Below are 15,904 nucleotides of genomic sequence, written 5' to 3'. Positions count from 1 at the left end.
GGTAATCCACTGTTCTGAATTGGAAATTAATGCAAGTTACTGTACTTGTCTACTTCTAATAATGTAAAAATACTGCAACACCAACCATGCACCATATCTGCACAATCATAAAGGTGACGATAAACTTTTTGTGTGATTCTGGGAAGTTCTAAAATCAATATTGATAATATACTTTAAAACCATAAATGTAAAAATCATGAGAAAAAGGGGCTTTAGGAAGACAAATGATAATATAAATACAAATTAAATGAATTAATTGACTTGGCTATCCCTGACAGATATTTTGGCAGTGAAAGGAAAGAGCTATTTAATTGCTCTACATACTAGAATGGCAAGCAGCATCATAAGAAATCTTAATTTTTTCATACTATTCAGGATTGGAATTCTGGGAATCAAAAAATGAATTACAATAAAACTAACTCAAAACAAGTTGAGAGAATTAAAGAAAGCAAGCATACATTACTCAATATGGCAACAAATGCCTAAAGGTATATTCTATGATACTGTCATCTAATCTAAATTCCTAATGATAAAAAAAAACTACTCTAAAAAGTGGGACATAATACCTCATAAAGACAAATGAATAAGATGAAGATATGATAAAAATACTTGTGATGTAAATAAATAACATGTAAAAAGTACATTAAAACAATTCCCTACGCTAACCTTCACTAACTACAAACTACAGATGTGTGCTAAATCTATAATCACTATAAAGTGATTTATAGATGGCTTAAAAAAAGATAATAACCAGTTCAAATAATGTGGGCAAGAGACCATAATCACTGCAAAAGATCAAGTGAACATTCAGAATTCCTTTTGTGATGTCATAACACTGAGGCAGGAACATTAATGAATTAATTTTGATTTTCTGTTGCATAGTAACAGCATACTCTGTGAGTTAATAACATCACTGAGTGACCACCATAAACCTGAAAGGTTACAGGAAATAGGACATTCACAAATAATTTTGGAGTCTCTAGATAATCTGAGAACTATTAAAAGAACCCTGAAAATCTGAGGTGTAGCAACAGCTTAGCCACTGTGAAACAATTCCTAATTTCACTTCCTTTCTTGCATTTTCCTATTAGATACTTTCCTAACCTTTTTTAATACATGCAGAACCAGGATCAGCAGTTACAACACTTCATGCTGGATGGCAGAACATCACCAGAGGAAAAAAGCGATGCCAGTAGACACATAAAAACAAGGAAAAGGAGAAAAACAATATTATCCAAACAATGCATTAACCTATGACAAAAAATCTCATCTATTAAATTTCTATGTGTACTACTGAAGACCAATCCTAGATTTCTAGGCATCTAAAGGGTATCTTATTTCCCTGAAATATCAAATGAAGGAGGACGATATAATATGCCTAATTCCTGTACAGCAGACAGATGGGTTAGGTAAAGTAAAAGCATGTAAAACATACCACATTTCATAATATGTCACATGTTGGCAATTGCATAATTTCAACAATTTTCTTGATTAAAAGTCATTGCTTAGCATATTTTCCTAAATGTAAATATAAAAAATAAAAATTACCCCGAAGTTCAATTCAAATGTGAGATTACCTTGCAACATTAAAATTTACTTTCCAGTATTTCCTGACCTGACTAGAAAAAATAGAGTTCAAGAAATTGCAATCAAGGTACTGTACAGCATTGACAAAACATACCATACAACTTCTGTTCCTTCTGATAAGCCTTCAGAGACAATGTAAAGTTTCTAATACATTATGCAACATACATCTACACTTTCTTGAATACAGCACTGTACTTGTCATTAGCTTCTGTCTCAGAGTCTTACACAATTTCAATATGTAAGAGATTTCACAGCCAAACGCCAATGAGTGAAGTCTGTGAAGAGAGGAAAGCAACAGGATTCTCAAGTCTGCTGAAGAGTTATCTCCTCACGAATTAATTCTGCTAAGTTCATCAGCCCCTGGAACAAATTAAGGATTAAAGATATAACCAACACAAAATAAGACTAACTTTATGGTGCTTATGTATGAATTTATAACCTAAAGGCAAAGATTTTTTGGAAAGTATGTAAGCAAAATTTTAAATGGAATTTCCTCTATAGCTCAAGAGCAATTCTAAATTAAAAATAACCTACTGAATTAACCAAAATCACATTAGCATATCTAGGTGACTGTGGGTTAATCACAATACCAAGGTCATTTCCTTCCAAGTTATGAACTGAAATGCTTGCCAGAAATTTGACTCCTATAAAAACAAAGTACTAAATACATTAAGACACCAAAAAGTTCTAGGATGATAAAGAATTGTAGGAAATGTACCTCATCAACACATCAAGTCTAGTATAATAGTGAATCAGTGATAGCATAAGAGGTCTGCAAAAATGGATATCTGCTAACTAATTTCTTTTACAAGCAACAACTCAGTGGCATCCTTTTAACCACACCTATGTGAAAGCTAAGGAAGTCTTTGCCTTATCATTATTAATGTGATGGAGAATGACTATAAAGCCAATTTGTTTCTATGAACCCATCAATCATATACAGGCAGTCCCTGGGTTACAACGGGTCCGGCTTACGACATTCCCAGGTTACAACGCTTTTAAAATATATTCATCAGAAATTATTTCCCGGTTTACGATGCATGTTCCAGGGTTACGACGCTTACGATGCCAATCCATCGGAAGAAATATGGCTACAAAATGGCAGAATAATAAAAATTTGGAGTTTTTATTTATGAAAAACTCAATAAAAATGCAGTTTACATCATTTTCAATACACCCAAAGCATTAAAAGTAAGGTTTTCTTAAGACTTTTGACGATTTTTCGGCTTACAACGCAGCATAGGAATGAAACCCCCGTCATAAACCAGGGACTGCCTGTACTGTATAGCCTTAGTCTGTATGAATGGCTCTCATGCATAGTAATCTGATATATCTTGAATAGAGAAAAGTCCTATTGTGCATGACCATTTTACACTCCACTACACCAGATGATGATGCGTCATTCCTGCATGTGACTACACCAAAGTTAATTGTGCTGTTGTGCTTCCCATGGTTACCACTGCTTTCTCCTGTTATTGTGGCATGCCATTCATCTGCTTTCATTCACAAGTTTTCTCCTGTAATTTTTGCATTTTTTTTTTTATTTCTGCCTTTGTTTAGCATGGGAGCTTTGTAAAATTTAGCCTTCCTTAATCCTTTACCTAGTTCTTCATTTATTCAAAAAATATTTTGCTGCTTGTCTTCCATTGCATGGAAACATTTACCTTTGGTTCTTCATTTCTGTCTCAACTGTTCATTAATATGCATTGGTTTTGCTATACAGTACTCCTTCAATTATCTGGATTAACAGATTAACAGAGCCAAGATCCTGTCGGATAATGACGAAAATCTGGATATTGGCGAGTAAAATATCTACAGGCGTGCAAGAGCAACTCCGTAACCTTCCTCACCTTACCTTGTCAATACCGTATAACCATAAACACTAAATATGCTTATAAACAACAACCATCACATTTTAAACTGAAAACTTTATGAAAAAGTAATTATCTACCTTATTTTCCTATATTTATAACAAAATAAGCCCTATAAATACAATCATAAGTACTGTAATACCTTGTCAATACTTCATAGGCTATGTAAATACTAACTATGCTTATAAACAACCATCACACTTTAAACTGAAAACTTGATGCTACCTTATTTTTTCATATCTGTAAGAAAATAAACTCCATAAATACAATTAAAATGTAAAAAGCACAACCTCTTCTTTTTCTCCTGCATGCGACACGTAGTTCGGTAGGCTACACAACGTTTTCCATTTGTACCAAGCACTGTAAAATACATCGTATTGTTCACAAATAAAAAGTAAAACCCTTTTTTCTCTTGTATGCAATATACTATGATAGTGTACACAAACAATTTTATCAGAATAACATTCTAATAACACTGTATAAAATTACATTTTATTTTTATGATAAAATAAAGTTTTATATACACTTACCAAGTAATTACATTGTTTATAGTTTCACTTGCTAGCAGCTTAAAAATTCTGAAATTCACAGTAGCACTAGTGTCGGTGTAGGTGACTAGTCCCCGCCCACTTTCGGGGTACAAGAGGAGCGACTTCAACAGCGCGATTCAGTTGTTTTTTGCCCTTCTTTCCATGAAGGGAGGAGGGAGGGCTTGATTCGTAATTACTTGGGAAGTATATATAAAACTTTATTTTAACATAAAAATGTCATTTTAATATATGTAACTTAACAAGTAATTACATTGCTGAATTTCAAATTGACACGGAGGTGGGATATATGGATTAAGTACTTCAAGACAGATTCCTAACCGAGCACCACAAATTACTCATAGGACCTCGAATCTTTTCCATTCTATGCAAGTAGTACCTCAGTGCTCTCACTGGGCACAGAACTCTCTCCTCCTCATCTAGGCCTAGTATTTCCATCAGGTTTTTAACAGTGAAGGAACGAGGCCAGGGGTTGGTTGGGTCTTCATTCTTTGCTAAAAAGCCCAGGGTGAAGGAACATACAGCATCAACTTGGGAAAATCCCACTCTCTTGTCAAGAGCTTGCACTTCACTGACCCTTTTGGCGGTCGCTAACGTCACAAGAAAGAGGGTCTTCCTGCTAAGATCTCATAACGAAGCAGAACAAAGAGGCTCGAAGCGGGGTCTGGAGAGCCACTTCAAAACTACATCCAGATTCCAAGAGACAGCCTCTTGCCCCTTGGATTTGGAGGTATCAAAGGATTTTATGAGATTGGATAGGTCTTGATTAGCAGAGAGATCCATACTTATGTGCAAAAACACTGAACTCAGCATGGCCCAAAATCCTCTGATCGTAGAGGAGGGCAGATATCCTCAAGTACAGGAGAAATTCGGCAATGTCTGCTACAGACGTCTTAGAAGATGAAATGTCGTGTCTTCTACGCCGGGCTCTGAAGATTGTCCACTTGGCTTGATAGACTTTGTCGAAAGAGGAGCACCTACACTTGGCAATAGCCTCTGAAGTTGCTCTTGAAAACCCCTTCTGTCTAAAGAGTTTCCTGACAGTCTGAACCCTGTCAGGGCCAGAGTGGACAATCCTTGGTGGAACCGCCTGAAGTGGGGTTGTCTGAGCAGACTTGGTCGCTGTGGTAACAATCTTGAGAAGTCCGTCAGCAGCTTGAGGAGATCTGGGAACCATTCCTGTTGCGGCCAGAACGGGACCACTAGTGTCATCAGACGTTCATGTGGTTGCAGAACTTGTTGAGGACTTCTCGTATAATGCAGAATTGCGGGAAGGCATAGAGATCCTTGTTCGACCAGTCTTATAGCATGGCGTCTGTAGCCCATGCTAGAGGGTCTGGTGCTGGAGAGTAAAAGACTGGTAGACAATGATTCTTGGACGTCGCAAACAGATCTGTAAGAGGTCTCCCCCATGGCTTCCACAGGTCCTTGCACACCTGCAGATGAAGAGTCCACTCTGTGGGGAGCACCTAGCTGCAATGGCTCAACCCATCTGCAAGGACATTGAGCTTGCCCTGGATGAACTGCATCACCAACTTGGTCTGGTTGTGATCTGCCCATGAAAGGAGGGTTCTACCTGCTTCGCAAAGGGAGAACAAACAAGTCCCCCCCTTGCTTTTTTATATATGTCAGGGCTGTAGTATTGTCCGAGTGTACAGTCATTACTTGACAGCGGACTACTGAAGCAAAATACTGAAGGCCCAGCAGAATTGCCGTCAGCTCCTTGAGGTTGATGTGCCAGTGAATCTGCTCCTGGGACCAAGTTCCTGACACTTCTTGGGTGCCTAGAAGCGCTCCCCAACCCAGATCCGATGCATCTGCATAGAAGTCTAGGTTGGGGTTCAAAGGAAGGGACTTTCCTTCTGAAAGCCTGCCTTCTGCCTTCCACCACCGGAGATCCTCCTTGATTTCTTGAGATATCAGGAAGACGAATGTGTCTGGATAAGCTTTTCTGTCCCAGCTGGCCCACAGACAAAACTGAAGAGTTCTCATGTGTAGCCCTCCTAGGGAAACAAACTGCTCCATGGAGGCTAAGGTACCTAGAAGGCTCATCCATTGGTTCGCTGAACAGGTTTGGTGGGCGAGTAACTCATCAACTTTCTTCAGGCATGACTGAACTCTTGGGTGATGGAAAAACCTGAAAACTCTGAGAGTTTATCATCATCCCCAAAATAGAGATTCGTCTGTGATGGAACCAGCTGGGACTTCTGAAGGTTGATTAGCAGACCCAATTCTTGTGATAATCGAAGGGTCTTCCGAAGGTCCTCCATGCACCTCTCCTTCGATGGCAATCAAAGGAGCCAATTATCTAAGGAGAGGGAGATTTTCATCCGCATCAGATGCAACCACTTGGAAAACAGAGCAAGGACTTGGGTGAACACTTGCGGAGCGGTCGAAAGGCCGAAGCTAAGGCCCAAAACTGGTACATTCTGTTGAAAAGAGCCAGGCACAGAACCAGTCTTAGATGAAGACCCTCTAAGACTGGCAATGAGGGTGTGGCCTCTCGAGGACACACTCTCACGGCCCCCAAAACGCTAGACCCTAGAGGAGAATGCGAATCGGTTCCCGCCCGAGGGCGGGAAGAGCCAACAACAGAAACTTGTCTCCCAGAAGAGAGCCAGTCCCTTAGAAGTCTCGCAGGACTCCCAAAAGGAATCTCTTCCCTGCTTCTTCTGGTGTTCGAACTGATAGGATCGAGACACCAGGCTGGGAACCCGACTGAGCACTGGTAAGCACTCTGGGAGCGCTTGTAGTGCTGGCAAGAAGAGCTGAGACACCTGGGTGCCTTGGCCCTTTCTCTTGCACTGCTCCCGAACTGGGATGGAGAGAGTACTCTCCAGACCAGATCAGGATACTTGATATTCCATAGAATCTCGAGTACTCAGAACAGCTTGCGAACGAGCGCCCAAAGCAGCACCCTTCTTAGAGGCGTACCCTCTAGGACTGGGAACTGGAGCGCAAACCAAGGTCTGCTCGCTCACGGCTCCCAAAACACAAAACCCAGGGGTATGCGAATTGGTTCCTGAACCTGAAGGTTGGGAAAAGCCAATGAGAAACCCAGTCTCTTTGGAAGAGGCAGTCCCTGGATGTCCAAGGACATCAAGGGGGAAGAAGAAGCAGCCTTCCTCTCCTTCGGCCAACAGAGGTCTATCCAGTTCCCAGGACCCCCTCAGGAGAGGAAGGGAAGAGGCAACAGAAGACGAAATTGAAGATAAGTTGAAGACGACAGCTACTTCCACACGGCAAGTTCCTTTACCTTTACTCCGACATCTTCTACAGGATGGTGGACACGAAACATCGTAACCTCCAAGGCAGCTAGGCACGATCACAATGGAAGCAACCCAGGACATGGCCACCAGGAGAAGCAGCAGGCACGGTCAGGACAGCCGATGCAGGAGCTACAGAAACGGTTTGGAAGGCAGGAGCTACAGCAACGGCCAGGAACGTCACATGAACGTCACCAGCAGTGACAAGAACGATCAGGATGGCTGCGGCAGGAGACCAGGAAGAGCCGCCCAGAGACCGTCGTCCAGTCAACAGGAGCATAACACAGGAAACAGCAGGAGCAAAAGACCACAGATATGCTAGAGGCAGTGCCACAGCATATATGAAGGCCAGCAATGACAGCAATCGATCCACATTGGTGGGAACAGAGTCAGAACGATCCCAACGTGGAACTATGCCAATCCAACCAGGTACTGTGGTTGATCCCAAAGCAACACTGTATGAACGCCGGGACTCCTTCAGGCAAAGATATCCCAACTGAGATATCCAGCCAACTACTGCTCTGCCTGCGATGCTCACTGTCAACCTGAAAGAAAAAGCAAAGATGATTAGTAGAGGGAGACTCCTCTCGCTCTGAGGGGAACTGCCCTTTGCAGCAAGAGGAGGCCCCTTACAAGAGGTTACCCAACTGCCCGCGGCCCACCCCCCTTGCGGTCTTTGCCCGATGAGCGAGCGAAGATGGCGAAGGAGAGAGATCTCTACCGAAGGAGAGATAAGGAAGAACCTACAGGGAGAGAGAAGGAAGGAGGGGAGGCCACTAAGGGCGCCATGGAAGCAAAACTTACCGACGACGCCCGCAACCTCCACCCCACCCCAGCAACTCTCCATAGTGCAGGTGGCAAAAACAACACTCAGCACAAGTAGAAAGGAAATAGTCATGTCCTTGTACACGGAGGGCAGGAGCCCAAGAAGGGGAGCGAACTCTTTACATCCCAATCAATGTAGGGGAGTGAAGATACTACGTCCCAATCTAAAATCTCCAAACGTATAGGGGAATGCCTTCAGTATCTAAATAAAGATGCAGGGGAACGATGGCTTATGCAAGGCTATCACAAATCATGGGTTTGTATTAATAAATATCAAACAAATGCAATATATACACAAAAATACGGAAAGACCCCACTGGGATAACAAAGAGCTTAATGACAATCAGGCAAAGAGATCCGAAAACACGTCTGCAACACATGACGGCTGAAGCAAACTGGAATGTTTATATCCAGGCAGGTGGATATTCCCGCCTACCTGACAGTAGTTACAAGCCTAACCACCTTGCTCAAGAGTTTAACGGCCATGTCCAACTTCGCCATAAGTAATTGCTATCGTAAAGGACCGAAGGTTTGTATATCGTGTCGGCATAACTTAAAAATTATCTTAATAACACAAAATTCTTACAAAACTCACCTTATCCATTTTTTCAGGAGTTACCACTGAGAATGCTGCTCTCATGTACTGGCATGGAGATGATGGATCACACATAAATGCCTTGCCTGGTACTAATATAACATCTTTCTTCAGAGCTCTCTCCAGTATCATATCCCATGTGTCAACAACACCTGGAACCTAAAATCAAATATATTGTAATATTAATTGACTTGATACTATTTATATCTCTAAATAATGTACTACAATAACTAAGTTATAACAACACTTCACATTTTATGTGATAAAAAATTAAGAGACTGACCTTCAGCCACAAGAACATTCCTCCAGTTGGAACTGCCCACTCACACAAACCTATATGTGAAACAATGCAATTTGTCATATAAATAAAAATACCAATTCACTTGCTAATAAAAACAACAGGAGACTTATAGTAACAATGTTACTGTAAATCAAGGATCAGGAAAATTACTTTACAGCTGTCAGATAAGGGTAACATCAAGTTCTTCCCTAAGTCTTATATATCCTTTAAAAAATCTTTAGGGTGCTTTCAATTGTTGTAATTTGCTACATGCAACAAATAAAAAAAATACTTGCAAATAAATATTTACATATATTATAATCTGCATTCCACCATCTAGCTAAACTACACCAAATGCAGTCATAATGAAAAATTCAGTATCAGCAAGACAAAAGCCAGGTTTGAGATTTTAGCTTCAACAGTTCTTGAAAAAAAATGTACTATACTCTGTTCCTATCAATAAAAATGCAAAAATACATAACAGATGCAAAATCACTAGGCTTTTTGGGTCTTCTAAATAAAAAAAAATTAATCAAGTTACTAAAAAGTACTCTAAACTTTTAATACTACAATTAATGAACATTTGGAAAACAGTACTGTATACTGTATTTCTAGAACTACAGTTAATATACAGTTTGAGAACAATACACAGTAGTGTATTTGTACCACTGCAATTAATGTACAGGTGGTATATACTGTATTTCTAAAACTACAATAATGTAGAATGGTAAGCAGTATACTGTACTGTCTTTCATTACTGCAAATGATATGCAATGGTTAATGGCATACTGTATTTCTAGAGCTAAATATAAGAGAGAAGAAAAATGAAAGCCATAAGCACACTCGCTTGCTCTGTTGGCTTTTCACATTGCAGCTTACTGCCACTTGCACAGGAATCCTAAATTCTACTAAAATTTGTTAGGCCCATGCCCATGACCCCACAGACAGTCATGCAGGCTCATCACTCACACATGCCTACTAAGATAACACCCTCTACAGTGTCCTAAGTACTAACCAGTCAGATGTCTTTCTGCGGCTTCCATCATGCTATCTCTCTGCTTCCGATAAAATTCTTGGACAGACTGGGTGTGCTTCAAAAACCCATCAATTCCCCAGATTCGTAACAACTCATTGATCATCACCTGTTCAGATACACAGCTTAGCAAGGCATGATTAAAGAAATTTCAGAAAATATCTATCATCATGTAAGCAATACACAATACAAGATGCGTGACCAGCATTTTCTCCCAGAACAGGTTATTATATACATTTTCCTGAAAAGTATGAGTTGAATACAGAATTCTGTTGTCATACTGAGAACTCACTGAAAAAACATACCTGTGACAGGGATGATGCATGAAGAATAGAAACTTGCTTGTGTAATAAAATTCTCTGAACTAAAGGTTTCGGGCCTGTTACAAAGCCAATTCTGATGCCTGAACTTAGAACTTTTGAGAATGAGTCGAACCTTAAAACGCGGCCTTCTGTGTCCATACTTAGAAAACTTGGAGGAAAATCCTGAGGGCAATTTGGAGGAGTAAGTTACACTTAACTTTTATATGAAGAGAATCAGAGAGAATTCCTTTTATAAATTTTATTCATTAAGCACATATAAAAGGGTTTCTCTTACCTGATTATCATGATACAGGCAATAAGATTTCTTACAAGATTTTGAAACAATCAAGATGATTTTGGGTTAAAAGGAAACACATTACCAACAAAAATAATACGTAGAATACTATATTACTAGAAAGGGAAGTAACTTAAAAAAAATCTGGCAGGATCAAAATTACTTGAATGAAAAAATATCCAAAAAAATTATATTTTAATGATAAAATAAAGTTTGTTCATACTTACCTGGCAGATATATATATAGCTGTATTCTCTGTTAGTCCGACAGAATTTCAAAACTTACGACACACGCAGTGGGAGATCAGGTGGTTAGTACCCATTCCCGCCGCTGGGAGGCGGGTATCAGAACCATTCCCATTTTCTATTCAGATTTTCTAGTGCCACTGTCTCCTGAGGGGAGGTGGGCGGGCACTATGAATATATATATCTGCCAGGTAGTATGAACAAACTTTATTTTATCATTAAAATATCATTTTGTTCATGAGACTTACCTGTCAGATATATATATAGCTGAATACCACCATTGAGGTGGGTACAGACAGAATAGGATTTTGGAAAACACACTACATGTAGGTGAAAGATACTTTGTTCCTTACCTGTTAGCATAGCTGACTTCGTGATTACTGTCACCCAAGTCCGCTTCTGCTTAACTAGAGTCTCCAGCAAGGGTGTGACCTGTATAGCTGGTGAGTTCTAGATGATCTGTCAACGGGGCGTGACCACAATGTGACAAGACCATATTGACCATACAATGAGGGCAAACGAAGTAAAACCAACCACCTGACCAAGCCTAACTAAGTTAGGATAACGCAACTAAAGCTAACGATTGGGAAGTCCGCCACAGGCAGTCGACCCAACAACCATAAAAACACTATCCAACCATTTTCTATAGGATAGGATGAGTGTCATCCCCTGCCCCCAGGAAAGTATCTGCGGAAACGTATGGTCCTAGCGAGAAGCAGTTCTCATATGTCGTCTTCACATCTCTCAGGTAGTGTGAGGCGAACACAGAGTTGCTCCGCCAAAATGTGGCACCCAGAATGTTACTGAGTGACATATTCTTCTGAAAAGCCACTGAAGTCGCAACCGCCCTCACCTCGTGAGCATTGACTTTCAGAAGTTTAAAATCAGTGTCTTGACAGCATGAATGGGCTTCTTTAATCGTATCCTCAGAAAGAAAGCCAGAGCATTCTTTGACATAGGTAAGTCCGGTCTCTTTACGGAATACCATAAACTATCTGAGGGACCTCGACTTTCCTTTCGTCTTGTCTAAGTAGACTTTGAGAGCCCTAACAGGGCAAAGGACTCTCTGGCTCTTGAATTAGGATTTCAGCCATACCCTTGATTTCAAGCTCTTGGGCCAAGGGTTAGACAGGCTTTCATTTTTCGCTAAAAGGAAGGGCTTAAAGAACAAACTGCGTTATGCCCTTTAAAGCCTATATGTCTACTAAAGGCTTGCAGTTCACTAACCCTCTTTGCAGTTGCTAGAGCGGTTAGAAAAATAGTCTTCCTAGTAATGTTCCTCAATGACACAGAACGAAGAGGTTCAAACGAACTGGACATTAGGAACTGTAGCACAACATCCAAATTCCAAGAAGGAGTCCTTAGAGCAGGCACCTTCGAGGTTTCAAGGATCTGAATAGATCGTGAAGGTCTCTGTTGTTAGACAGATCCAAGTCTCTATGCCTAAAAACAGATGATAGCATACTTCTATACCCCTTGATAGTCGAGACTGCAAGTTTCACATCACTCCTCAGAAATAAGAGGAAGTCTGCTATCTGGCTCACAGAGGGTCGTGGTGGAGGAAATGCCCTTCTTTCTACACCATCTCCTAAAGACGGTCCACTTCGATTGGTACAAATTGCTGGAGGAGAGTCTTCTCGCTCTGGCAATAGCTTTCGCCACTGGTCTAGAAAAACCTCTCGCTCTGGCCAGCTTCTCGATAGTCTGAATGCAGTCAGACACAGAGCGGGAGGTTTTTGTGGTAACTCAAGTGGGGTTGTCTGAGTAGATCGACTCTCATGGGCAGAGATCTCGGAAAGTCTACTAGGAAGGACATGACCTCTGTGAACCATTCCTCAAGGCCAAAATGGGGCGATCAACGTCATCCTCGTCCCCTTCCGACGACGCAAACTTTCTGATGACTTCTCCGATGATCTTGTACGGGGAAAGGCATACACGTCCATCCCCGACCAATCCCAAAGAAGAGCGTCCACTGAGAGAGCTCCTGGGTCGAGAACAGGGAGCAGTAAAGAGGAAGTCTCTTCGTCTTGGAGGTTGCGAAGAGATCTACCAAGGGACGCCCCAAAGCTTCCACAGTCCTTGACACACCTCTTGGTGTAGGATCCATTCGGTCGGGAGCAGTTGTCGCTGCCGACTTAGAAGATCCGCACGGACGTTCTCTACGCCTGCAACAAACCTCGTGAGGATCATAATATTTCGGGCCTGAGCCCACAGAAGGATGTCCTTTGCTAAGGCGAATAGGGACCGAGAGTGAGTTCCTCCCCTGTTTCTTGAGGTATGAAAGGGCCGTGGTGTTGTCCGAGTTGATCTGGACAACTCGGTTCGTGACTCGCCCCTCGAAGAAAAGAAGGGCCAACTGAATCGCCCCAATTCTTTGAGGTTTATGTGCCAGGACACCTGTTCCCCTCTCCAGGTGCCCGACACTTCTTCCCTCCCCAGTGTTGCTCCCCACCCGAGATGGAATGGCCGGAAAAACAACACTAGGTCGGGGTTCTGAAGTTTGAGAGAAAGGCCTTCTGCCAACTTCGATGGATCGAGCCACCACCGAAGGTGATTCTTTACCTTGGCGAGATACTCAGAGAAGCTTCCAGATTCTCCTTGTCGTGCCAGTTCTCTGCAAGGAAGAATTGAAGCGGTCTGAGGTGCAGTCTCCCCAGGGAAACAAACTTCTCCAGTGATGAAATGGTCCCCAGCAGACTCATCCATTCCCTCACCGAGCATGTTTCTTTCCTCAGGAAGGCTGAAACTTTTTCTAAACACTGAAGTTGTCTTTCTTGAGACGGAAATGCTCGAAAAGCCACTGAATCCATCTGAATCCCCAGATAAACGATGGACTGAGTCGGGGGTCAGATGGGACTTTTCGAAATTCACCAGAAGTCCCAGGGACTTCGTCAAGGTCAAAGTCGTGTGGAGATCCTCCAGACACCTTGTCATTGACGAGGCTCGAATGAGCCAATCGTCCAAATAAAGAGAGACTCTTATTCCTCCAAGGCGAAGCCATCTCGCAACATTCCTCATTAAGATCGTGAAGACCATAGGAGCTGTGCTGAGCCGAAGCAAAGGGCCCTGAACTGGAATACCTGTCCCCGCAGGACAAATCTCAGGTATTTCCTCGATAGAGGATGTATAGGGACGTGAAAATAGGCGTCCTGGAGATCGAGAGAAACCATCCAGTCGCCTGGTCTTAGGGCTCCCATGACCGACTGGGACGTCTCCATTACGAACTTTTCCTTCAGAACGAAAATGGTTCAACTTGCTGACGTCCAGAACTGGTCTCCATCCCCTGACTGCTTCAGAACCAGAAACAGCCTGTTGTAAAAGCCCGGGATTGTAAATCCGAGACTTGCTCCACAGCTCTCTTCTCGAGCATTTGCTCGAGCAGGTCAAGAGAATCTGCAGTTTCTCCTGATGATAGGATGGCGACAGATCTATGGGAATCGTATTTCAATGGAGGCAATACGAGGAATGGGATCTTGTATCCCTTTTCGATGACTTGAGGGGACCAGCTGTCCGTCCCTCTCTCTCTCCAGGCTCTTGCAAAAGAAAGGAGCCTGGCTCCTACCGGTGTCTGAAGGTCTCACGGAGTCATTTCTTGCCCTGGTCTTAGAAGGGGGCTCTACCTCTTGAGGACCTCTTCCTAAAGGACGATCTAGAGGAGGGTCTCCACGAAAGGGCTTCTGAATCTTGGAAGCCTGCCCAAGGGAAGAAGTCGAAGGGGCTGCAGGACGTCTAGAAGACTGGGCCAGGAGGTCCTGAGTAGCCTTCTCTTGCAATGTGGAGGCCATATCCTTGACTAAGGGTTGGGGAAAAAGATGGCTAGAAAGCGGAGCGAACAACAATTCTGCCTTCTGAGTAGGAGAGACCGACTTCGCCGTGAAGTTGCAGTAAATGGCTCTCTTCTTTAAAAGCCCCATACAGAAATGGGCAGCCAGTTCTTGAGCCATCCTAACCGCCTTGTCCATACAGGATAGGACACTAAACAAATCTCCCAGGCTAATGGAGTCAGGGCTACGAGCCTGCAAGTCCAGGACTCCCAGGCACCAGTCCAAAAAGTTAAAAACTTCTAAAGACCTGAATAGGCCTTTCAGATGGTGATCGGTCTCAGATAAAGACCAGGACACCTTTCGCTGAAGAAAGGAGAGACCTTCTGGGAGCGTCCACAAGGCTGGCAAAATCCCTTGGGAAGAGGAAGGAACTCTCCAACCAACCTCCTCTCCTGTCTCGTACCAAATTCCTGCTTTTCCACTCAATCTTGATGGAGGCAGGGCGAAAGAAGTCTTGCATTGAGCCTTCCTGGAGTCCATCCACTCCTGAACCTTGTTAAAGGCCCTCTTCGAGAGAGAGAGACGTCGCCATCTTCACAAAACCAGAAGACTTTTGTGACTTAGACGAGGTTAGCTGCGAGGGGGGGAGGGCGAGGAGCAGAGGGTTGAAACTTGTCCCCAAACAAGTCTTTCAGCAGCCTAGTTAAGACTTGGTAGTCTGCAGAAGCTGAAGAAGAAGAGGACTGATCCTCAACTGCAGGATCCAAGCGCAAGAAAGCTCTCCTTCTTCCACAGGAGCAACTGAAGGGGCAGGAGAAGAACCGGTAGGACGGAAGTCCTTGCAGACCAACATGCAAAAGGGACTTCTGCTTGAAGAAGTCCGAGAGGGGTCGCAAAGTCTCGAGCAGAAGAGTCAAAATGAGAGTCTCGACGAAGCGCCCTGACGAGAATCCCGACGAGCTTCTTGACGAACGATCCGGACGAGAGTCCTGATGAGAGCGAGCAGCGAGGAGGCGTCATGCCTCGCAGCAAGAGGCGTCGTGCCGAGCAGCAAGGGAGGCGTCTTGACGAACTGCAAGGGAGGCGCCCTGTCGAGCAGCCAGGGAGGCGTCATGACGAGCAGCAAGGAGGCGTCATGTCGAGCAGCAAGGGCGTCCCGCCGAGCAGCATGAGAAGCGCCACGCTTTAGCAGCATGAGAAGCGCCATGACGAAACAAGAGGGGCGGCGTGAACGAGGGGCGTCAAGCCTGGCAGCATGAAGCGCATCAGAAAGCAGGAAATTGCGATCCCTGC

General features: G+C 43.0%; 1 protein-coding gene across 2 annotated transcripts in view; it reads right to left on the bottom strand.

Annotated features, from left to right (window-relative positions):
• Positions 1-15,904, bottom strand: part of LOC136848132 (kynurenine/alpha-aminoadipate aminotransferase, mitochondrial) — a 45,228-nt gene that overhangs the window by 1,738 nt on the left and 27,586 nt on the right. Inside the window, exons 7-11 of one of the 2 annotated variants that reach the window (XM_067120398.1) lie at positions 10,311-10,490; positions 9,988-10,114; positions 8,976-9,025; positions 8,693-8,851; positions 1-1,947 (exon numbers count right to left, since the gene is read on the bottom strand). The exon at positions 1-1,947 is cut by the window's left edge and continues 1,738 nt beyond it. In XM_067120398.1, coding sequence (XP_066976499.1) covers positions 1,891-1,947; positions 8,693-8,851; positions 8,976-9,025; positions 9,988-10,114; positions 10,311-10,490 — 573 coding nt within the window. In that variant the 3' untranslated portion in view covers positions 1-1,890. The remainder of the gene's footprint in view (positions 1,948-8,692; positions 8,852-8,975; positions 9,026-9,987; positions 10,115-10,310; positions 10,491-15,904) is intronic. The other variant, XM_067120397.1, reaches the window with a different exon arrangement.

Source organism: Macrobrachium rosenbergii, chromosome 18 (assembly GCF_040412425.1).
Source record: "Macrobrachium rosenbergii isolate ZJJX-2024 chromosome 18, ASM4041242v1, whole genome shotgun sequence".
NCBI classification, from domain to species: Eukaryota; Metazoa; Arthropoda; class Malacostraca; order Decapoda; family Palaemonidae; genus Macrobrachium; species Macrobrachium rosenbergii.
This window is presented reverse-complemented; position numbering and strand designations above follow the sequence as displayed.